The 24,446-nt window shown below is 38.2% G+C and overlaps 1 protein-coding gene across 1 annotated transcript; it reads left to right on the plus strand.

The window, feature by feature from the left end:
• The first annotated feature begins 1,105 nt into the window (after window positions 1-1,105).
• LOC100497901 (UAP56-interacting factor) lies at window positions 1,106-22,608 on the plus strand. Its single transcript, XM_004916901.4, has 9 exons — window positions 1,106-1,274; window positions 9,727-9,849; window positions 11,157-11,299; window positions 11,927-12,024; window positions 13,497-13,581; window positions 14,269-14,306; window positions 14,385-14,459; window positions 15,347-15,467; window positions 20,127-22,608. The coding sequence occupies exons 1-9, from the start codon at window positions 1,205-1,207 to the stop codon at window positions 20,220-20,222; spliced, it is 849 nt and encodes a 282-aa protein (XP_004916958.1). The 5' UTR covers window positions 1,106-1,204; the 3' UTR covers window positions 20,223-22,608.
• The last annotated feature ends 1,838 nt before the right edge of the window (window positions 22,609-24,446 follow it).

Consider the following 24,446-nt stretch of genomic DNA (forward strand, 5'->3'; position numbering starts at 1 on the left):
AGCCTTAATTCCCGGGGCCAGAGTCTGCACAGTTCTCTCCTCCTTCCCCTCACCTGCTCCCCCCTCCCCTCTCCTGCTCCTCCCTCCCACCAGAATGCTAAGAACTCCCTCCCTTAGGAATGTGTGATCTCAGCTATAACAGCTAGTGACTGCAGGAAGGAAGCTACTTAAAATGGCAGCTGCTATCTTAAGCAAATGGAGAAAGCTTCTAAATCCGTTTACTCGGGTATGTTAATAGTTTCTGCAGAACAAATATATTGTTCTAGGTGGCACTAATGTGGCAAATCTATTGGCAGTTAAATGCCAAAATGACTTTCCTCTACTGTCACCTTGTCATGGATTTTTTTTCTTTATGCCGTTTGAAGGTAGTTTTACCATTTATACATTATAATCCAATTTATAAAGAATTATTTCTGACACTAGGTGGAGCACTCAGTAAAAGCTAAGACAGTTAACAGCTGTTCTCTTCTAGGTGAACTAAAGTACTTTGGAGAAGATTTTCTTCATATACTTCTTATTGTTATAATCAAACCTTAAGGAGTCTATGGCAGAAGACATAGCTCCTGCATTTACACACACCTATGCTACCACCTATTGCATCCACCCCTTATTCTCCTCCAAACTAAACAACAGCTGTACTTTTAAAACAATATGCAGGTATGGATCTGTTATTCAGAAACCCGTTATCTAGCAAGCTATGGAAATTACCGGAAAGTCATCTCCCTTGACCATTTTAATAAAATAATTCTAATTTTTAAAAATACTTTCCTTTTTTCTCTGTGATAATCAAACAGTACATTGTATTTGATCCTAACTAAGATATAATTAATCCTTATCTTTTGGTATAGCTATATTCTGACATACTTTACATCTGGTAGCTATGTTCATAATAGTTTTGTGTTTCCAAATATTAAACCCCTAGATATCTGTTACTGTTACTTAAATCAGTTTTCCTTTAGTTTATATAGATGTAAGGGTATGAGCAGACTCTGGATTTCAGGGAAGCTGTCATTTGCTTTCAGTGAGTAGGTCAGATTGTTGTCCCTATATTTGGCTCTCTCCATGCTTGGCTGGAATTGCCTGAATTCCAGGACAGGCACTGACTCTCCAGCTAGAAACAGACTAGTCAGAGTTCTTGTCTCCAGAGAGCGACGTTTTCTGTCTCTCTACCACCACTCAGTCTTTGTTCCTTAAAACTAGAGCCATGGAAGAGCAGCAGGATCAGCAAGCACATGAACTCCAAGCAGACAATAAGAAGATTGACATGTCCTTAGGTTGGTAATATTTACACAAAGTTACATTTACTGCTAAACCTACTCAACTGTCATTTAATAGAATATAAATATAATTTATGCAGATAACACTATTTACTGTGTGAGTAAATACCTTGCAGGCTTTATAGAACTATATTGTTTTGTTAAATAAAAAAAATAAATTATTTTTTGTTTTTGGGGGTAAGTCAAAATTGTAGAAAATTAAAGCTTCGTATTACCCTTATACCCTCACCACTGTGCATGTCACAAAGGATTCGATTCTGGCTTATAGGCAAAATGTTTGTGTGTGTGTATACACCAGGCCTTGGCACAGGCTGCCACTATGCTGTTGCTTTATACTAGGAAATAGACAGGACACCTCTGCATTCAGCAGTGCCTTATGAATTAACTTAGATATTCCAACCCATTTGTCAGTTCATGGCTGTAGGTAGGGTTCTCTTCTTTTATAGGGGACACTTTATTGCTCTCAGACAAGCGACCAGTAAGGGAGGAGAATCATCTTGCTCTGAGCTGACTAATAATAAGCTACCAAACCATTGGAATATATCTAGGAAAATAAAGGCTTGGGTTGCACAGACATACTGCTAAAATTTTACTTCAAAGTAGACAAAGTTTCTTCTCCATGTGGGATAGGTGCATTTTGGAGCCAAAATCAATGGAAGCTTAGCATAATAGCAATGTAGCCACTATGTTCAGGATCACACACATTTTTACCCTAACTTAGTTAAGTAATCTGATATATGAAACTCTGTCAGAAATCAGGATAGTCTACAAAATCAGATTCAAGACTCTATTTTGTAGTTTAGGTTATTAAGATGAGTACTAGTCAGTCTTAATGTGCCTAGCAGAGCAGCATATGTTCACAAGCTTCAACAGGCTGTCAGCTGCTGCTGACTCATTTAGCGATTTCCCACATAGATTTTAAGGTAGTCATTTCGGAGTATGATTAAGTTTTAGGCAAATCACTTAGATTAACTTGGTTGAAAAATGATACTATCAAATTCAGATGCCTGACTATAGAATGGTTTATGTGTATAGTGCTTTTCCATATCTAAGATAGCTGTTTAGTACTCTGGTATATAATATATGTTCAGTCAGACATGGCCTAAATGTTTGTCTACTAGATATATCACTCATTTAATATTAACGGGGTTGTTCATCTTTGAGTTAACTTTTAGTATGATGTAGAGAATGATATTCTGAGACATTTTGCAATTGGTATTCATTTTTTATTTGTAGTTTTTTCATTTTTATTTCAGGAGCTCTCCAGTTTGGAGTTTTAGCAGCTATTTGGTTGCTAGAGTCCAAGTTACCTCAGCAACCAGGGAGTGGTTTGGATGAGAGACTGGTATATGAATAGGAGAGGGCCTGAATAGAAAAGAAAGTTACAAAAAGTAACAATAACAATAAAACTGTAGCCTCACAAAGCAATAGTTTTTTCGCTGCTATGGCCATTGACCCCCATTTAAAAACTGCAAACAGTTGGAAGAAGGCGGCAAATAATTTTAAAACTAGAACAAATAAATAATGAAGACCAATTGAAAAGTTGCTTGGAATTAGCCATTCTATAACATGCTTAAACTAAAGGTGAACTCCCCTCTTTAATAAAACAATAGAAGCTACCATACCAATTCTCTTTACAGATTCATAGTTTATTCTCCTGTAAATGTAGAATATTTAGATTTAGCACTACATTTCTTTTGCAAAATGGAGTTATGGTGTCATCTGCTTGCTTGCTCAAGTGTAGCTATATGTATTCTATACATGTATCATCTACTATGTAGCTTGAATGAAGCTGGTTTAAACATCAAATGCAAACACAGTCCCATTCAGCCATGTTGCAAAGTAAACAGAATGCTACTGGAAGTTTTAACTTTGTTGCAGTATTACAATAATTGTATGATCTATATATATATAGATAGATATAGCAGGGAAAGGTGAAGGGGGCAAAAGAAGGTTTAGGGAAAAGAAAATTTGTGACACTGCATGCAACTGCAATGCAATTTATGTAGTTATGCTGCATCTGGTGCAATTGCATCATATTTGCCAAAATTAATGCAACTGTGAGTGCATTTCGCCACAAATCACATGCAGTTGCATGGAAGCACATTTGGCGTAAGTTCTGGTGTTTGGCACGTGAGTGATGTTTACAACCATTCCGTTTTAAGTTTGCCTATTGACACTAAGCACAAAGGTAAACCTGAAGCTACCACCTGGTCAGGAGGTATTGGTAGCTCTAGGGTTCCCCTACGTCAATATGTGACGCAGTGCTTGATTTAAAACAGTGGGAGCGGCACAGAGCATGACTATATGGAAGTGCAAGGAGTGCATTTTCGTGAAAGTACCTTTAATGAAAGTGGTTATTCACGTCACTGCAGGGATATTGCTGTAACCACAACTGAGCTTGCGGATGTAAAATGAGCCCTAAAGTCTGTTAGCTGTCAGTGTTTTATTAGCATGTTTGAGACAAAACAGGCAAAGCTGGGGGGCAACAATGTCTTCTACCTGCTGTCCCATATATTATAATTGATTTCACTGCAGTGCAGATGACCATGTTCTTAACCTGACAGGGAATCACTATATAGCATGTTTAAATATATAAGTAAAGACTAATTCAACATAAACAGGGCACAAATGTAACAACCAGGGCCGGAACTAGGGGTAGGCAGAAGAGGCAGTTGCCTAGGGCACAATGCGATGGGGGTGCTAGACATGTACCTCTTCTGCACCCCTATTCCGTGCCCTTGTCCCCTCACAATCTGCTCCTTACTAGTAACAATGCGTTCCCCCTCCCCTTACTGTCAGTGCGCACGCATGCACGCTGACTGGAGGGGTGGTTCAGGGCAGGAGAAGGGGTGGTGCGGCAGGAAAGTGGCCAGTTGGGTTGCCTAGGGCACCCGTCTGGCTAGGCCTGGCACTGGCAACAACACATATAGATGAAATGTTTGAATGCTGTAAATGAGCTCTAGGCTAACTTAGCTGCTGCTGAACTACAAATCCCTGGATCCCTCCACAGCTTAGTTGTAGTCCAATAATAGCTGGTGGCCCACAGGTAATTACTGCCATCTGTCACTTAGAAAATGAATCCAAATTGTTAGAGTGACAGTAAACCTTCCCCCTCATTTGCTATTTTTAACGTCTGAAGATGGAGGGAATTCCCAGCTCAGAGCTTACTGCTTGGCTGAATTAACAAGCTATGGTACTGCTTATACCAGCTATATAAATGTATACAAAATACTTTCTATGTCCTGGGCTCATTCACTAACTTTGCCTCACTATGATACTGACATCTCAAAAAAACTGATACAAATATACAAAATATTACCAAATAGATAAAAATGCAGAATTAGACAGGATTGTATACAGTGGAAGGATGCTTGACCTTCCATTATTGTTGATCAAAAGAGCCGTCAAGAAAAAAAAAATCACAACTATCATGTGTACATAAGTATTTACCACACAGTTTATATGCTGAAATGCCACATTTTACAGCAAAAACAACTGTTACATCTTTTGCATTATGTACACACCAGCTTTGAACACTGTTGGGATATAATTTTGAACAAACATATAGCAACGGCACTCAAGAGCTTCATACGGGACTTTGCCCTTAAAATTCTTTATTGCAGAAAATGCAACGTTTCGAGGCAAAGACCGCCCCTTTGTCATGCTTGACAAAGTGGCGGTCTTTGCCTCGAAACGTTGCATTTTCTGCAATAAAGAATTTTAAGGGCAAAGTCCAGTATGAAGCTCTTGAGTGCCGTTGCTATATGTTTGTTTGGAGTTTGTGGAGAAGGTGCCGATCCCTCTGAGCATTGTGCACCGAGTGGTGAGTAACTATTGGAGAGCTGAGGGTGTGCGGGTGAAGGTTTAAATTGTACTCGGGATATAATTTTGACCCATTCTTTAAGATTTACATGGGGTTTTTTTTAGGTTCATTAGGTTAGGTTTTAGGTTAATTGGATGACACAACTGGATTGAAATCAGGACCACTGTAGGACATTCACCTTTGTGTTCCTGAGCCACTCAATGTTACTTGAGCTGGCTATACATGTAAAGAGATCTGCTCGTTTGGCAAGGTCACCACAGAATTTGATCTTTAACAAATATGCCCACTTTTAGGTAGGCAAAAATGGGCAAACAATCAAATAACAATGTCATACCAGCAGGTCATCGGGGTGCACATCAATAAGTTGATGCTTTCCTTGGCTGACAGGATGTTTAAATCTGCCTTATCTACATCTAGTTAATTTTTGGGGAGGCCCCCATACGTGGGCCAATAAGCTGCCGACACTGGTATGAACCCATGTATGACCACCTTTAGGCCTTGTTCTTTCTGAAAATGTTGTATGCTGAAAGATGGACCTGATAATAGAAATACATTGTTTGTTCCAAATTTTAACAAGACACCATAATGTAATGCCATTATGTATTACTATATAGGGAATGCATTACTAAATAGGGAATATATGTTAAATGTTTCCACTTCCGTAGTAACGTGACAAAAAGTCATGTGAATTTTTGGATTCAGTTCGGCTAGGACCATGGATTTGGCTGAATCCGAATCCTGACAAAAAGAGGCCAAATCATGGCCGAATACCAAACCAAATCCTGGATTCGGTGCTTAAAGATATTAGAAGTCACAAAGAAGTTCCATGACCAAATAAAAGCACAACTCCACAATCTGAGTGCTTTTATTTGGTCAGGGAACTCTGAGGTGACTTCTAATATCCTAATATTTTAGGTAGTAAACCATTTTTTATAAAACGCAAGTTTTAGCAAGGCATGTGACAAATTACATCACCAATTATAACTGATTACATCACTAAGCTTCAGTTATAAAGATTTAATTTACAGGATATTGAGATATTATTATTATATTTTACTAAATAGTGAGAAAAGTACCCACTACTGTAAATATAAGGATATTGTAAGTCACTTCTAATACCTTCATATTTTACCACAGGGGTTACTTTATTTATTATAATACACATATGAGAGAAATTTCATCACTAAGCACCGTTTAAAAGGAGTATTTTAAGGTTAATAGGTAATAATATCAGCAGTTACGAGGCTACATGCAACATACAGCAGGTTATTATAGATAATAATTTACAGTAATTTACAGTATTGCTACTTAATAATTCGAGTAGCAATAAATGTATTATTTATCATGAAGCAGAAGCAGCAGCAGCTATCAGATCAGCTAATCAGTTATTATTTTACGGCATGTTATAACTGGTAACCTTGTGATGCACACTAAAAGATAATTATTTACTAACTGAAATCATCCAGTAACAGGTTTTAATCTGATATATTCCCTTACTGACAACCCTGTATGGGACTAGAAACAAAGATGGATTATGCAGTTGTGTGTTCTTAAGTGCACATCAGTCATTTAAAAAAACATAAATTGTTGTTATTTTATATAGTAGCCTATATAGTAATACTTTTCTTTAATTTAAACCAATTATATCACAAAGTCAGAATAGTGATACTTATCACACTTAGCTGAAATGCCACTTTCAGCAAAAACCCTTGTATATGCTTACCTAAATATATAATAAAATATATCAGCCCATGTGGAATTTTACTCCTGTGGTCTTGATTTAACTTGAAAGGCAGTGAAGACAGCCTATTGCTTATCTAAACATGGCAAGTCCTACATAGCACTGTCTTCATTGTCACTTTGCATTAGCACTCATGGTTGGATTCAGTGGCATTTCTTAGCTTTCTTAGGCCAAGTGACAGCTCTTAGACCTTTCATGCAAACATTTCTTCCTTTGTACATCATGACATCCTATTTACCCTTTGGGCATTATTTTAGTTTTCATGAAAGGACCATGATAACAATGATGGCAGTTGCTTTAATCAGAATCCTGGTGTGGAAGACCCAAAGTGATTGTACTGCAGAAACGCTGATTTTAATGCATGTATTCTGTTTGCCCATATTTAAAAATAGCCTGAGGAGTTATAATTGGCAGGAGTAACAGTACTTTTTATACTGAGTTACAGAGAGATTTCTTTTATTGCATATATGTTTTTCATTAATGAAAAAGTGACAGTTCCATATACTTTATGATATAAAAGATCAGCATTGCATGAATATAAATTACAGGTAGGGAATCTGTTATCCGGAAATTCATTATCCAGAAAGCTTCACATCATGGAAAGCCCATCTGCTATAGACTCCATTTTAAGTAAATAATTCTAAATAATAAAAATTATTTCTTTTTCTCTGTAATAATAAAACAGTAGCTTGTACTAAGCTGCATGAATCCAACAACTATAAGTTCCATGCAGAGTGATTTGATAAAATTGGAAAACTGGGCAGCAAACTAGAAAATGAGGTTCAATGTGTAAAAGAGCAAAGTTATGCACTTTGGTAGAAATTATATAAATGTGAGTTATACACTAAGGGCTCTGGCACACGGGGAGATTAGTCGCCCTGCATTAAAATTCCCTCTGCCTTATAAAATTGTCATGAACCGCTCTACACATCCACTATTCCCAGAACACATTATGTGTCATATGGGAAATGTATGAAGATAAAAGAGAACAAATGCATTATTTGTTAAGAAAATACATTTATTTTCTGGGCAACAAAAAAATAGAAATGTAGCACTAATTATGTAGCTCCAAAGTAGAAAGTTATTCTCAGATCTGTACATTGTGACAAAGCATTCCAAAAATTGCACAGAAACTAAAGTGTCTGTAAACATTCTTTCGCCATGTCATATAGTTATTGTTCTTTATAAAATAATTAAATGTAATTGGAGAAAAATACAAGACCATCCAATGCAAACTGGTATTGATATAGAAGCGATGGTATGGGAGTTTGTGCTTATGAGGAGATATAGGAGCCGATTCACTAGTGCGATAACGCTTATCGCATGCTTTTTTGCGTTAAAAAGCACACAATAAATAAGTACCGATTCATCAGAGTCATTTCGCATGCGTTAAAACGCATATCACATGCGCAAACAAATCGCATGCGTTATTTACCTCGCATTGCGTTAATTCTTGCATAGATATAATACTAACACATGATTCACAAACACCTAAAAAGCGTTGAATGCGCTAAATATTGCATTAGTCTGTGCGAAAATTAACACCTACTTGGGGTAGGCGGTACTTAAAGAAAATTGTGGTTCGTGAGCTTTTGGCAACACAACATGGACTTTGCAGTGGGCTTTTTCACGTATGTGTTGGCCCTAGAGTGATGCATCCTCCAGTTTTCAGGGAAATGGTATTTTTCAGAAAAATAGTTTTCCGAAAGTAATGGTTATGTGCGTTAAATCGTGCGCTAATATCGCACGCGGCAAATATATCGCGCGCAGCAGGAAATAACGCATGCGGCGGAAAATAATGCAAGAAAAACGCTCTTCGCGAGTTAAATAATGCAAAGAACATTGCGTCTCAATTATGATGCCTGTCCTTTTAGCAAATCGTGCGGTAAGTCGCAAAAAATAAGAAGCGATAAAATTTTTAACGCATGCTATAAATAGCGCTCGTTTTACTGCACTTTAGTGAATCGGCCCCATAGTCTCTAAGCAGTATCCGTATCACTGCAGAGTGCTAGAATGGATACAAAGTTGTTCAGTCGACAAATGTACTTGTGTCCATACATGTTTCTTGCAATTTGTGATGAACACTAGTTCAGCCTGCTATGATGAATTATGCACAAATGTATAATAGCAGTTTGCATGAAACATTGTGACTGACTGGTACCAAGTGAATCAGAACCTAATTCTTTTATTGATACTTGCATGTATTGGAGTCCTGGAAGTGATGCCGTCCTCCAGAAACTGCATACCACATCCCAAGAAAAAAAAGCATGCTTCTAATTTGCACCTATATAGCTGCATTACTCTCAAGTTGCAGTGAATTCTACTTAGCTGGCACACACAGTTACTGTGGAATTATGCATTGTGGGTTAAAAAAGTATTTTCTTACTGTTGCACTTAGTGCCTTTTATTACCTATGGGGGTAAACTAGGGCCCATTTACAAATGTAAATTCAAAGTGCTAAGTTTGCATAGGAGCAGTAGCCCATAGCAACCAGTAAGATGTGTGCATTTAAACAGGTGAGCAATAAATTGTATTTGCTGATTGGATGCTACGGGTTACTGATCCCGAGCAAACTTACCTTTTACTACATAGCCCCATAAATGCAATGAGCACAGCTCTTAGGCAAACTTGGTAGAGTGGCAATTGATTTGCTCTTTATTTATTTATTTATTTGTTTATCTGTATCTGCTCCTATTTTACCATAAACATTAGGTTTAAATTAGAGGTCCAAGACACAGTTATAAGAATCATACACTTTTTGTGTGTAGTACTCCCCCAGATGTCAAATACATGCCCAAACACACATATACAGTATCATTGTAGTTGAGCATTTATTATAGAAATATTCAAATATTACACATATACACTTTTCCCTACTGCAGATGACATCATAAAACTTCAAAATGAAGAAACTCAGCCTACCTCAAACCAACCAGGGCAGCTGGGGAGAAATAGAACTTTTCATAAACAGAGATTTTTCAGAGGAGTGCAAACCAATAAGCAAGGTACGTGTCTACATTTAGTGAATTGTGTTTTGAATTTGATTATTTTTCACATAATGGTTTATTAGTTCTTTACTAAACACCAAATGCTTGATTACTGAAACTTGAAGAATGTAATTTTTTTCCACATGGTGGGTACACAAAAAAGGCTGGAATAACAGTTGGATTTGCCAAAACAATACAAGCATGATAGCACTTGTTGTATTCTTTATGAAAACTAGTGTAATGGGAATTTAAGAACAGATAAAAAGCCATTGGGCAATAAGTACAAAAACACCTATATGTTCAGACCAGCAGGATCCTGGGGAAAAAATGGAGACCAATAGGCAGGGCTGGCCCTGTTCAAAATAGTGCAGTGGACACACATCAACAATCTAAATGTACAAAGTAGAGTCATCCCTTTATTAAGAGCCTGATTGATAGCTTTCTACAATACCTTAAAGGAGAATGCAAGTCAAAATTTAAAAAGCATACTGCCCAATAGTCCTCCTATTGTTTAGTAAAAACTCCACCTTTTTGGCTCACCTAATCAAATATTTACTCAGTCACATACATTTTCTAGAACAGGCAGCCATCTCTAAAAATGTATTCTCCCTTCCTTTCCCTCCTTGCTTCATACTGCACATGTATTTAATTCCCCCCTTCCCCTCTGGCCGATCTGCTTCTGATTGGCTGGTGGGCATGTGTAGCTCAGAACAGCAGACAGGATCAAGTTACACACATGCTCAGAGAATAGGAAAGCTGCCGCTGGCAGCTACAGGGAGGACAGAGAGATTTCAGTGATGTAACTATAGTCTTCACACTGCTGTAGGCTGCCAGCACCATATCTCAGAGAAGCAAGCAGGGATCTGGGAATTTAGATATGCAGTAAGTACTTAAAAAGAATGCCTTTAGACTTACTTTTAATTTATATTAACCTTTTGTTGTCCTTTAAAAATCTCATAAAATGAAAGGACAAGGAAATATGTTCATCACGCCCTGTAAATTAAATCTTTAACTCTCTTTCCCCAAGGCCCGCGTGGCTGTTTAGACTAAAATATTGCACTGGTCTAGGGGGTCTTTCTAACTAAGCGTAGGCGCTTTTCCACCTAGACTTGTGTAAATAGTACAGTAAAATTGGAAGATTTTAAGATAATTTGATACAGTTGCTGGATTGCCTCAGGTATGCATTGGATAGGTTGCACCAGAGTTTTGAGCATCAGATATCTGAGATTTGTTTTTGCATCAAGACTAAAAATGAACCCAAGTGTATGGAAATGTATTAGCAATGGCAAAAACCCTTATATGTATATACTTTCTCTCTCCAACAGGACTTAGAAATAAACGGTACTTGAAACAGCAGGGCTATTCAGGTGTTAAAGTTCAAAATAATGGTGTTGGTCCTATAACTAGAAGGCAAGCTGCATCACTGAAAGGAGTGAGTCCCCTGAACCGTCAGAATTCAAATAAACAGGTATAAGATCTAACTTTGCTCTCATTGTATGCATGTGTGTCTATAAAAAAAACTTCAGTCATGGGAAGCTCTACAGTTCTGTCATGTAAGGTTGCTGAATGGGTGTCCATACAGGACATGTATCTTTTTTAACTAAAAAAGAACAGGGTGGCTTACAAATGCAATAGACATTTACAATGAAGCTAGTTACTGATGCTATGGCACTACCCCACGGTGCATATACTGACAGTTCTCAGAGTTTGCAGGTAGAGGCTAAACATGGTCTGTGGTTCCTCCTTAGGTGTTTTAGGTTTATAAAAATGTTTTGCAGTTGTGCTGAAATATCATGTGCCTGTTACCTGCACTTAGGACTCCAAGGAATAGACTGCTGCATCTTTGTTTACAGCCTAAAGAAGGCAAAGAGAGGGAGGAAAGGGTAATAGATAGTTTAGAAAATGTATATATGTTTCTACTGGTGCAGGTTGTCTTGCCAAGGTCATGATATCTCAGCTGTTTAGCTTGCCTAATTGAAGAACTGGCCAATTGGCTTCTTCTAAAGAGCCAGCAAGAGATAATAATATTGGAGGTCTTGTAAAGGGACAAAAAAGTAGCTGATAAATGTTTTTCTTAAAAATATTTTTTTTACAGAAAACACCAAACGGCAAAGGGCCTAAAACTCTGAGAAATCGTCAAGAACGCCAGAAAGGTTATAGACCATCCTCTACACCTGTTCAAGGTTTACAGAGGTAACAACCAGAATATTTTGAAAGGGCCACTGATCAAGTTTTCTGCATATTTTTACCTGTTCTGGGTGAACAGATGAGGACTGCATAGCGCTATTTCTGTGAGCTTTAAAGCAAATATTTTTGGGGCTGCCTCATTTATCAATGGAGAGGACAATGCTATAGGGTAGAAAATAAAGCCTTCATGAAGGTTAAAGGGCTGAACATTTAATTTCTTCACTATTACATTATTGGAAGTATTATTATCCACTTTGGAGAAGCAAAGTTGATTTATCAAGCTCAGAATATTGGGAAGGGTACAGCATTTCAGCAGCAGCTGGAGAGTGATGAATTGGCTATAGCCACCAACAACCACTGAAAGAGCATAACATATGAGGGTTCAATCCTTTACTAATTGCATATATGAAATATACATAAGACACAGAAGAGTGCATAATGATTTCACAGCAGTAATTCTGTCCAGGCTATAATCTTGTACCAGGGGTATTTAGAGACATTACAACATATATCTGCTACACCATATATCTTTTCCATCCCCAAAATTCTCCAAATACTGAAGTCTGAAGTCAACATGAAAGTAAGGGGAACTGGTGATCAGGAGCATTGGCATTTTTTTCCAGTATTAATGATACTATCCATCTGTCAGGATGCATACAGTAGAGGACCTGCACCTTTATGACCTACTGTGAAATTTAAAAGTCTGTGTTTTGAATCAATTTGCCTGGGGTTCCTTAACATGATGGTGATGCAGCCAAATATCTGCAAAAGCCTTTCTGATTTCAGCAGGCCTGTTCGTTGCTGTAATTTAAGAACATTTTTCAGGGGTATTTTGCCTCTGTGACAATTCTTTACTTACGTCCTACACTATTAAATGGAGGTAAATGACACCTACGCCATACATCCCATGTTAAATCAGCATAAAGTATAATAATGTATAATGATTTTGTTATAGCATGCTCTGGACTTCTGATATCTAGGGGCACATTTACAAAAGCACGAACGCTCGAGCGTTCATGCGAGCGCTCCGAGCGTATTTTCGCTGATTTTTTCGAGTGTCCGCATGACTTTTTCTTACGGCGCATGACTTTTTCGTATGGCGCACGACTTTTTCATACGCCGCACAACTTTTTCTGACGTTTGCACGAAAAAATCGGAAAGGTTTTACCACTGTTTACAATTGTTCGGTACGAAAATTTCGTGACTTTCGGATCGCCAATACGATATTACCGTAACTAATACGATTTTTTCATAAGCATTTTCGTGATATTTTCGATCTTCCGAAATTTTGGTTTCCAATGCGATTTTTTCCCATTCGTGATTCGGATTCGTGGATTAGTAAATGTACCCCCTAGTTATGGTAAATATTCACATTCTGGGCAGCTGGTCAGTTTAAATATCTGAAACCTTTCCACGGACACGTTTCCTGGGACACAGTGCAAATCCAAAGGATGTAACTGCATTTTATATTTTTACAGAAGAATTAATACACAGAACAGACGAACGCAGTTCAGTTTGACAAACAGGAAGCAACAATCAAATGAAGTCAACCAGACAAGAGGAGTAAGTTTTAAAGAAGTCTTATACATTAAAAATTAAGATATTGTTGTTATAAAAATCCCTTATAAAATCCATTACTGTCCTTTAACTATTTAAATATATATATATTTTATAAACCAATATTATGGTCACATAGCAAATATAATGAATAATGTACCCCCAAGTGAAAAATATAAGGACCAAGGAGTCCCATGACCATATGAAAACATGAGGCTGAAGGTGCAGTGCTTTTATACAGGTCATGGATCTCTCACATGACTTCAAATATTCTCATATTTTAGTGTATATAGTGTATATATTCTAGCAATACACTTTTAACCAGACATGTGGGTCCCCTTAAATTTTTTTGGAAATCCCAACTTTTATGGTGCCTATGAAATGTAGTTGATCTTCTTTTAAAGGAGAAGGAAAGTTAGGCAGCCCAACTGATTTTAATTGCTTACCTGATAACCCAGGCTGGTGCTCCTGTTAGCAGAAAACTGCGCCAACCTGTGGCACTATGCAGAAACCATCTTCTTCTTTCTTTCTTTCTTCTGTTGTCCCGCACATAACATTTTGCACCCCCAGTGATTTAACATTTCTTTAACATTTTGTAGCCCTTTGATTTTCTGAGGCTTAATTTTTTAAACTGCATCAACAGTGGCTGTATCCTTGAATAACAATAGTAAAGGTATATTTTGTTGGTTTCAGCTTACAAAACAAATAACCCCAAGAAGATACACAAGAAGGTACTAAAACCCCTGATTTTTCATTATAAGAGTAACATCTGGACTGGAAATCAATACATATCTTACTTTCCTGCACAGATGGCAAAGAGAAGAGGGATTTGGATCAACTTTAACAGTTTCTCTTCCAAATCCCAAAGCAAGCCAAATGAAAAAGTAAGTAGAGTAGTACTCTTTAAAACCACTCCCTGGTTGATAAGATAATTTTGACCCTAACAAGATAGCTGCTGAAATTCCAAACTGGAGAGCTACTAAACAAAAAGTAAAATAATTAAAGAACTACAGTACAAATAATAAAAAATGAAGGCCAATTACAAATTGTCTCAGAATACTACCCTCTACAGCAGTGATCTCCAAACAGTGGCTTGTAAACAACATGTTGCTCACCATCCTCTTTGATGTTGCTCCCAGTGGCCACAAAGTAGGTGCCCTTTTTTACATTTCTGGCTTGGAGGCAAATTTTGGAAACACAGAAACACAGTTTTACTGCAAGCAGGGCCTCCAACAGCTCAGCAGTCCACATGGGGCTACCAAATAGCCAATCACAGCCAGGGTCGGACTGGGACCCCGCACCCCCCAAGGTCCTCCCGCCGGCCGCGTTCCCCCACACACACACCCCCTCCCAATGTCCTCCCCTGAGCACGCATAAGTGAAACCGGGAAACACGGGGGCCCACTGGGGTTTTGTCCCGGTGGCCCAGTCTGACCTGATCACAGGTCATGCTTGTGTGGCTCACCAACACATTTTACATCTCTGTGGCTCACGGGTAAAAAAGATGTACTAAAAGTTAATTCCAACGACCACTTTAATATAAGGGTCTGGGTTTCTATATTTGAAATTGTGGTCATGGTCACCTCCTCTGATGAAGCACCCAATGGTGTGAAACGCATTAGAAGGGCGGGGTTTGGGTACCATGAGGCACTGGGAAAATTTATATTCAGGACCTAACAGTGAGTTTTAAAACACTAGGTTCTCTTTCTCAGTCCATTATCTATTTTGTCATTTCATAAAAAGTGGAATATGACCCTGGTTTCTCTTCATAGATTTTCTGGTCCTGCAAATAAACGACATGATGGGAGATTTAGGAAACAAACAGCGAAGTCCACAGATCCACCTCCAAAGGGAGTCCCATTGAGATTTAATTTCCGAGCAATGGGCAATCACGTGAGTAGGCATTATGCAATTTATTAAATTTATGCAATTTATTAAAATGGCTGTTTTGTGTGTGCTCAGACTGACATTATTTATAATGTTAATCTACAAATGGTACATTAATGATGGTGTAATTGAATGCAATTATATAAGCTGTTTGGCAGAATGCTGTAAAGTAAGGGATTTTTAAAACCAGTCAGCAATAACCAAATAAGGAAAGAATGAGAGTAATGGAAATATATATAATATAAAATATATATATAATATAATATCTGCATGATACAAAGTCCATATGTTCCTGGCCAACTCCTCTGCTCCTCACAGAGCAACCGCTTGGTTGCACCCCCCACTACTACTGCTGTTTCCCGCCTTAAACCTTTCTGCCTTGCTGCTCCTTACATTTGGAATGCCCTCTCTGATTTCCTCCGGAAAGGCTACCTCTTGGAGCACTCGCACAGATGTGCAAGTTAGAGGATGGGTAGAGGGACACCTATGTTCCCCCCCCCCCACACAACCCTCATTTATACAGTGCTGCCAAACACAGGCAGCCCTCCTTGAAGGGATCTCTGCCCTGTTTAACAGAGCACAGAGACCTTTAGCTATTCATTTATCCAGGAAGACAGGGTGCAAAATGCAAAAATATGATGTATTGCCATCATGTGTTGCACTTTGCACACTTCCCAGAGGTAACTTATACAAAATGATAAGGAGACATGAGTAACATGAGTATAAGGATATACATGCAAAAATGTAAGCATACAAGTGATTATTGCTTTTTCAGAACAAAATAGTTCTATATATATAGATCTATAGGTTTAGGTATAAGCACATCATAAAGGGAAATAACTAAAGATAGCATTATATTCAGCCAGTTGAAATAAGATACAGAACCCTTTTATTTCCCCTGCACTCAACATTGTTCAGTCGAAAGGCAGGGAATTAAATTAAGTCCTAATCAAAAAAATATATACAACTGTCGGAAATGACAGCAAAGGAGAAAATAGAGCTTAATGACACTAAATTAACTCAGAGGAGTGCATTACACTGATAATACCCTAATAGTACTTTACTTTAGTAAGCAGTGAAGCATGTACTGTGTTTAATTGAGTTAAAGCTCATAAAATGCAACCTGACTATAGCTTTAAAAAGTATGGAACTCATTTAACTTTTAATGTACTTAGAGTTTATTACAAGAGGTTGTGGCTAAGTGCTTTAGAAGTCCTTTTGAGGAATTAGTGTATGCATAGCTTTTATACAGATTTAATCCATATTGTAGCTCCCACCCTTTCCAGCTACAGTCAGGTGATCCCAATGGGCCAATAAAAGTGCAACCAAAAGGGAGTTTTACTTAGTCCTTGTGCAAAATGTATAATGAAGCAGTAGAATTCTTAATAAATCTGATGAAAGTGAGTGTACGACTGGCCAGACTGGGGATGACTTTGACGTAGTTGGCCAGCTTGAGTATATTGCAATGTATGGACAAACAATCCCTGTTTTGTTTAAAGGGCAAGGCATATCTTAGTAGCTTAATGCACATAACATCTTAATGTCTTATGTATATTGATAAAGGGTATGAGTGCAGAGTATCTCTTGTCTTTGTCTGCATGAATTTTGTGCATGCTTTTGAACCACTTGTAGATGAATCATTGTATGTATAGCTTGTATACAGAGTATATAGGAAGAAAACACCAGGATGTCATATAGGTATACTACGAGGCTGGACTGCAAAATTTCATGAAAAATATAACTTATGAAATTTCGGAAGACAGCAAAGGCATTGCACAACCTGAAGGTCATGACAAGGTATTCATAATGGCCATCATGGGTATTTAATGCAGTCTCCCTGACGGATGCGTATTAGATTGTATGCACCCTGGAGATCAACTTGGAGAAAATCTTAGCTCCCTTTAATCTATTGAACAACTTAGGGATAAAAGGAAGTGGCTAGCGATTCTTAACTGTCATTTTGTTCAGGCCACGGTAGTCGATACAGGGTCTAAGACCACCATCCTTCTTTTGTACAATGAAAAAGCCGCCCCCTGCTGGAGAAGTGGACTTCCTAATAAAACCTCTGGAAAGATTTTCCTGAATGTATTCTTTTATGGCTTGAGTTTCCGGGACAAACAAAGGGTAGGTTCTACCTCTTGGAGGAATAGTGCAGAGAATGAGATCAATGTGGCAATTGTAGGGCCTGTGTGGAGGAAGAGTCTCAGCGTCCTTCTTTTCAAATACGTCAGAAAATTCAGCATAACGTTTTAGAAGGAGAGAAGAATATTGAGTAACAGATGAAACCTGCAACAACTTTATTGAAGCAGGTAAACAAAAGGGATGGCAGAAGGAGCTCCAAGCCGTGTGGTGTCCGTAAACCCAATCAATAGCAGGATTATGTTGTCTTAACCATGGTAGACTGAGAATGACTGGAGTGGCAGGACTCTTAATGATCAAGAAGGAAATTTCTTGGGAATGTAACCATCCCACTCACAGCAACGGTACAGTGGCAGTCATTTTTCTTCTACAGTGTTGACTCCCAGGCAAAAGCTTTGCTGTAAGGCAAGACAATAATGTAAGCAACCAGGCAAAGAGTCAAAAACCAATCAAAAACAAGGCTTAGCAAAATACTCAGAGCCATTTGAATTTGTGGCCAAAGTCACATCAGCACATCTGCTGACATCAGGACACTGCACCAAGCACTACTGCACATGTACTTGAACATGCGCCGACATCAAGACATCTGGCGTGCATTTGGACTCCAGATGGACAATGTTAAAAAAGATAGATAGATAGATAGATAGAGATATTTTTGAGAGATTCCATATGCATTGATTCAGAAGAGGCAATCTCCCCAACAGCATTCCGTTGGGGGTCATGAACAGATTGCATTGTATGTGTATTCTTCTATTAATAAAGCCTCAAACTACGGGTATATGATCCGTTATCTGGAAACCCATTATCCAGAAAGCTGTGAATTACTGAATGGCCATCTCCCATAGACTGCAATTTAATAAAATAATTAAAAAAAAACTATTTCCTTTTTCTCTGTAAAAATAAAATAGTATTTTGTACTTGATCCCATCTAAGATATAATTAATCCTTACTTGAGGCAAAGTGATCCTTTTGCGTTTCAGTAATGTATAAATGATTTTTAGTAGACTATTTGGAGACCCAAATTATGAAAAGACCCCTTATCTGGTATATCCCAGGTCCCAAGCATTATGGATAACAGGTCCAATACCTGTATTTATAAATGCAATTGCCAAATAGCTGACAAGAAATTCTCTCCAGGCTATTCAGGGGGGAAATGATACGAGAATAAAAAGATAGCTATAAATAATATATAAGGCTAGTGGTTAGTGTTAAAATATTCTCTATATGTAGTCACACATCCATACCAGTATGTAGCTTTAATTCCTTCCTGTCAATCTAATGGACCACTGTATAGCTCCTAATAACTAGAGCTGTGCATAGTTACATATAGTTACATAGGGTTGAAAAAAGACCAAAAAGAGTCCATTATGTTCAACCCTTCCAAGTAAACCCAGCACACCTATACTTACCAATCTATACACTCACAGACATAAACTATATATACAGTATACAACTACCAATACTAACTGTAGATATTAGTGTCACAATAGCCTTGTATACTATGCTTGTTCAAGAACTCATCCAGGCCCCTCTTAAAGGCATTAACAGAATCTGCCATGACAACATCTCTGGAAAGGGCATTCCCCAACCTCACTGCCCTCACCGTGAAAAACCACCTACGCTGCTTCAAATGGAAGCTCCGTTCCTCTAATCTACAGGTGTGGCCTCTGGTGCGTTTTTATGGGAAAAAAGAACACCCCGTATCTGCCTATAATCCCCTCTAATGTACTTGTACAGAGTAATCATGTCCCCTCGCAAGCGCCTCTTTTCCAGAGAAAACAACCCCAACCTCAACAGTCTAACCTCATAGTTTAAATCTTCCATCCCCTTTACCAGTTTAGTTGCACATCTCTGCACTCTCTCCAGCTCATTAATATCCTTCTTAAGGACTGGAGCCCAAAACTGCACTGCATACTCAAGGTGAGGCCTTACCAGGAACCTATAAAGAGGAAAATTATGTTTCATCCCTTGAGTCAATGCCCTTTTTTATACAAGACAGCACTTTATTTGCTTTAGTAGCCACAGAATGACACTGCCTGGAATTAGACAACTTGTTATCAACAAAAACCCCCAAATCCTTCTACATTAAGGATACCCCCAACACACTACCATTCAGTAGATAGTTCGCGTTTATATTATTTCTACTAAAGTACATAACTTTGCACTTATCCACATTGAACCTCATTTTCCAGTTTGCTGCCCAGTTTTCCAATTTTTTCAAATCGCTCTGCAAAGGGGCATCATCCTGCATGGAACTTATATTTTTGCACAATTTAGTGTTGTCAACAAAAATAGAAATAGTACTCTCTATGCCCACCTCCAGGTCATTAATAAACAAGTTAAAAAGCAATCAATCTGTCAATCTAATGGACCACCCTATAGCTCCTAATAACTAGATCTGTGCATAGTGCTATCTATTCCTGTTTTCTAAATAATCTTTTTCTGTGATAATTGCAATTTTGTCAAAATAGTAATATTTTAATGTATTCTGTTTCAGCTCACGATTATATATTGTTTTCTTTGCAGACCAATGTTACCCTCAATGAGAGGTTCTCCAGTCTCAAGATTAAAGGGCAGTTTACAACAAGAAGAAGAGGTGGAAGAACTGTTATGCTTGCTTAGGACAGAGGGCAAGGAAAATAATATAGTTGAGAGATATCAGTTTTTGACAGATTTGTCACCATTGACTGAAAGGCGTTCCAAAATTCCAATTTATTGTTATATGAACATTACCATTAGGCTAATGCCCCACAAAGAGGTTAGTCGCCCACACTAAACCTCTGATACTGCAGGCAATTAATCTCTCTTTGTGTTTCTGAAGTTGCATGAAGTTTCCTCCTGCAGACAACTTTGTGCAACTTCAGAAAACAAAGCAACGCTTATGCCTTTCCACCGGTGATTCAAACGGGGAAAAGAAAAAATTCTGGAACGAATATCAAGACAGCGATTTTACCTGGCAAAGACCAAGCATTTGCTACATTTCACAAATGTAGCAGTTTTGTGTGTCAAAATGATGCTATTATTTAGATAAAAATGTATCTATGTTAGAAAACCATATATTTTAACTTATACTGAGTAGTGTACTGAGAGATTCTTTTACAAAGGTGGGTTCAGATTGTTTAAGACATATGACCATTAGCAAACAAGGCAAGGCTGATGATCAGGATGTGACGGCGAACCATAATAAAACAGTGTAGATATATGGAAGAGGAGCTAAAACCAAACAACCAGGAACTAAGGTAAAAAAATTTTTTTTTTAAAATATATATTATTTAATGATCACCAATCATTTTGAGATCACCAACTGATAAATCCCAAGGAGTGATTAGCAATTGGGTGAGTTTTTCTCTGATGAGTGTTAATTTCATACTTTGATAAATCTGCCCCTATGTCTGGTTCACCATTTTGTTGTGTAGGTCCTTGTCTTGTTTTTGTGTTAGAGACTTTTGCTCAGTTATTCACCAATTGTCTTGCAATGGGGCTCTGACAGGTTCCACCATAGAGGAGACAAATAACCCAGGTTCTACAAATGCAAAAAAACGCAAAAGACATTGGCTACCAACCTAAGCTGGCTAGTACAGAAAGGGTTCCTTAAGGGCATAATAGTGTGCCCAATATCTAATGCAGCTACCTTATTGTGATTTTATAAAATAATGATTATATGATTAAGTACAATAGAAAATTATATCACATAAAAACAGAAGAATTGATAGTATGAATCAAGTATAGCAGCAGAAGTCAAGTCGCAATTGCATTGGTATACTCCCTTTATATGCAACCCTTTGCATTTTACCAGGTAAAGTGATATTCTGAAAAATTGAATTGGTATTTTTTTTTTAATTATTTAACATTTTGGTTAGCAACTCTCCTGTTTGGAATCCCATCTGTTAATCTGGTTCCTGGGGTCCAAATTTCCCTAGCAACCAGTCAGTACACACTAGAATATAAATAGGAAAGGATCTGGATAGAAAGGTAAGTATATTATAAGTATAGTAATAAAAAGTAACAATAACAATAAAATTGTAGCTTCAAGGAGCAATAGATTTTTGTCTTCAGGGGCAGTGAAAACACCCATTTGAAAGAAGTCAAATAATTCAAAATGATAACAATTAAAAAATGAATACTAAATTAAAAGTTGCAAAGAATGGGACATTTTAACATACTAAAAGTTAACTTTAAGGTGAACTTAGCCACAACTGCACATACAATTCAGTTGCAGGTGAAAAAGTGCATTCGTTCAAAAATGACTCCAGTGCATATATTCTATGGCAAACTGTATGCACCAATTAATCTGCATATGCCAGCACTGATATCTCTCCTGCTCTGCGCTTGTAACTTTAGTGTCGGAGCAGGTTCAGAGGGGGCTGCATCACTAGTGCAGAGAGCAAAGGTTTTGTGCTCTCTCACTAACAGAGCCGAATTTACATTTTAAAAAAATGACTCTTAAAGTTACCAGAGGCATCTTTTGTTTGAACCTTGCCTCGTGACAGGCATATCCTAGTGCATCAAACTTATAGGATAGCTTATTGCAATCGTATAACACAAGAGAACCCTTTAATGTTTCAAAGAAATGACCCATTGCCAAAAGATCACAGGCATTACCATGTGTGAAACGCAAGACTGGATAAGGCTGCTGTGCAAGCAGACACATTATATGTATACACTTAGGTCAAGGGCACATGTGGGGAGATTGGCCTAAAAACCACAAAGGCAGGCATTCGGACCAATCTGCACTCGGTGTAGCTGGCCAAAGCTGAACATGTCAGTGCAGCCACAGGAAGCTCCTGATTATATTGGATCCGCTTCTCTCTGCCCAAGATGCAGGTGGAGAGAAATGTTTAATATGCAAGTGTGCCCTTGCCCTTAGGCTACTGCTGCACAAGGCTTATTCTGCCCCGTGCTAGCATCAGCCTTCTCCTGTACCTTCACCCAGACCCAGCACGTGGGCCTGACTGCAGGCACACGGAGCCTTAACCTAAAGGAATCCATACATGACATGCGGTTGTGTATATATATATATATTTCTCCAAAAGTTATGTGCACTCCAGCGTAGATCAATCAGCTTTATTAATAACTTACATCATAGCTCAAACATCAACGTTTCGGTCCGGGTCTAGGACCTTGTTCATGATGTCAAACCCCACTAATGAATTCACTTCAATACATCCCATATATACAAAACAAAACCCCCACCTCCAAACATTTCATAACCACCCGTTAGCTCCACCTCCCCCAACCACCACCCACTGGTTATAGTTAAAGGGACGTGGACTACTATATACACAAATGGAAGTATATCACAAGCATATTAAAAAACAATGTTAAAACATTATTAAATTTCATTATAACCGTAGTTTATCTAATAGCCAAAAAGCAATTAAAGGAGCAATATTCATTCAAGCCCCTAGGAGACAATGTGTCTAATTTCTTTATCCAAAATGTTTCACGCTGAAGGAGTAATCTAGACCGATCCCCCCCGCGTCTGGGCATGGGTACATGATCTATAGCTATATATCTAAATGTGGGCAATCTATGGCCACACTCGAGAAAATGTTTAGCCACCGGTTTAGTCGTTTTATTATCACGATAAGCCGTATTTATTGCCGATCTATGTGCATCCATCCGTAATCGTAACGTCAAATCAGTCTTTCCCACATATGAAAGACCACAGGGGCACGTGATTAAATATATTACATGTGTAGTAGTACAAGAAATGTGATGTCTAATCTTAAAACGCTTCCCCGTGTGGGGATACGAAAAGCTACCCCCCGGGGTCATATAACTTGAAACCGGATCGCTGACCACAAAGAGATCCCTCAAATTCTTCCCTCTACGGTATCCAACAATAGGAGGATTTGGACATAGTTTACCTAAGGTCTCATCAACCTTCATAATAGCCCAATTCGCACGTATTATCAAGGCTGATGAGACCTTAGGTAAACTATGTCCAAATCCTCCTATTGTTGGATACCGTAGAGGGAAGAATTTGAGGGATCTCTTGGTGATCAGCGATCCGGTTTCAAGTTTTGCCCCGGAAAAAGGCCCTGCAACATGGTTGAATAATAACAAAATGGGCTGTTTTAAATGCCCCTCATGTACGTCTTGTCGGTATATGACCCCAGGGTAGCTTTTCGCATCCCCACACGGGGAAGCGTTTTAAGATTAGACATCACATTTCTTGTACAACTACACATGTAATATATTTAATCACGTGCCCCTGTGGTCTTTCATATGTGGGAAAGGCTGATTTGACGTTGCGATTACGGATGGATGCACATAGATCGGCAATAAATACGGCTTATCGTGATAATAAAACTACTAAACTGGTGGCTAAACATTTTCTCGAGTGTGGCCATAGATTGCCCACATTTAGATATATAGCTATAGATCATGTACCCATGCCCAGACGCGTGGGGGATTGGTCTAGATTACTCCTTCAGCGTGAAACATTTTGGATAAAGAAATTAGACACATTGTCTCCTAAATTGCTTTTTGGCCATTAGATGAACTACGGTTATAATGAATTTTAATAATGTTTTAACATTGTTTTTTAATATGCTTGTAATATACTTCCATTTGTGTGTATAGTAGTCCATGTCACTTTAACTATAACCAGTGAGTGGTTGTTGGGGGAGGTGGAGCTAACGGGTGGTTACGAAATGTTTGGAGGTGGGGGTTTTGTTTTGTATATATGGGATGTATTGAAGTGAATTCATTAGTGGGGTTTGACATCGTGAACAAGGTCCTAGACCCGGACCGAAACGTTGATGTTTGAGCTATGATGTAAGTTATTAATAAAGCTGATTGATATACGCTGGAGTGCACATAACTTTTGGAGAAATATAC

The sequence above is a fragment of the Xenopus tropicalis genome, chromosome 8 (assembly GCF_000004195.4).
Source record: "Xenopus tropicalis strain Nigerian chromosome 8, UCB_Xtro_10.0, whole genome shotgun sequence".
Lineage (NCBI taxonomy): Eukaryota > Metazoa > Chordata > Amphibia > Anura > Pipidae > Xenopus > Xenopus tropicalis.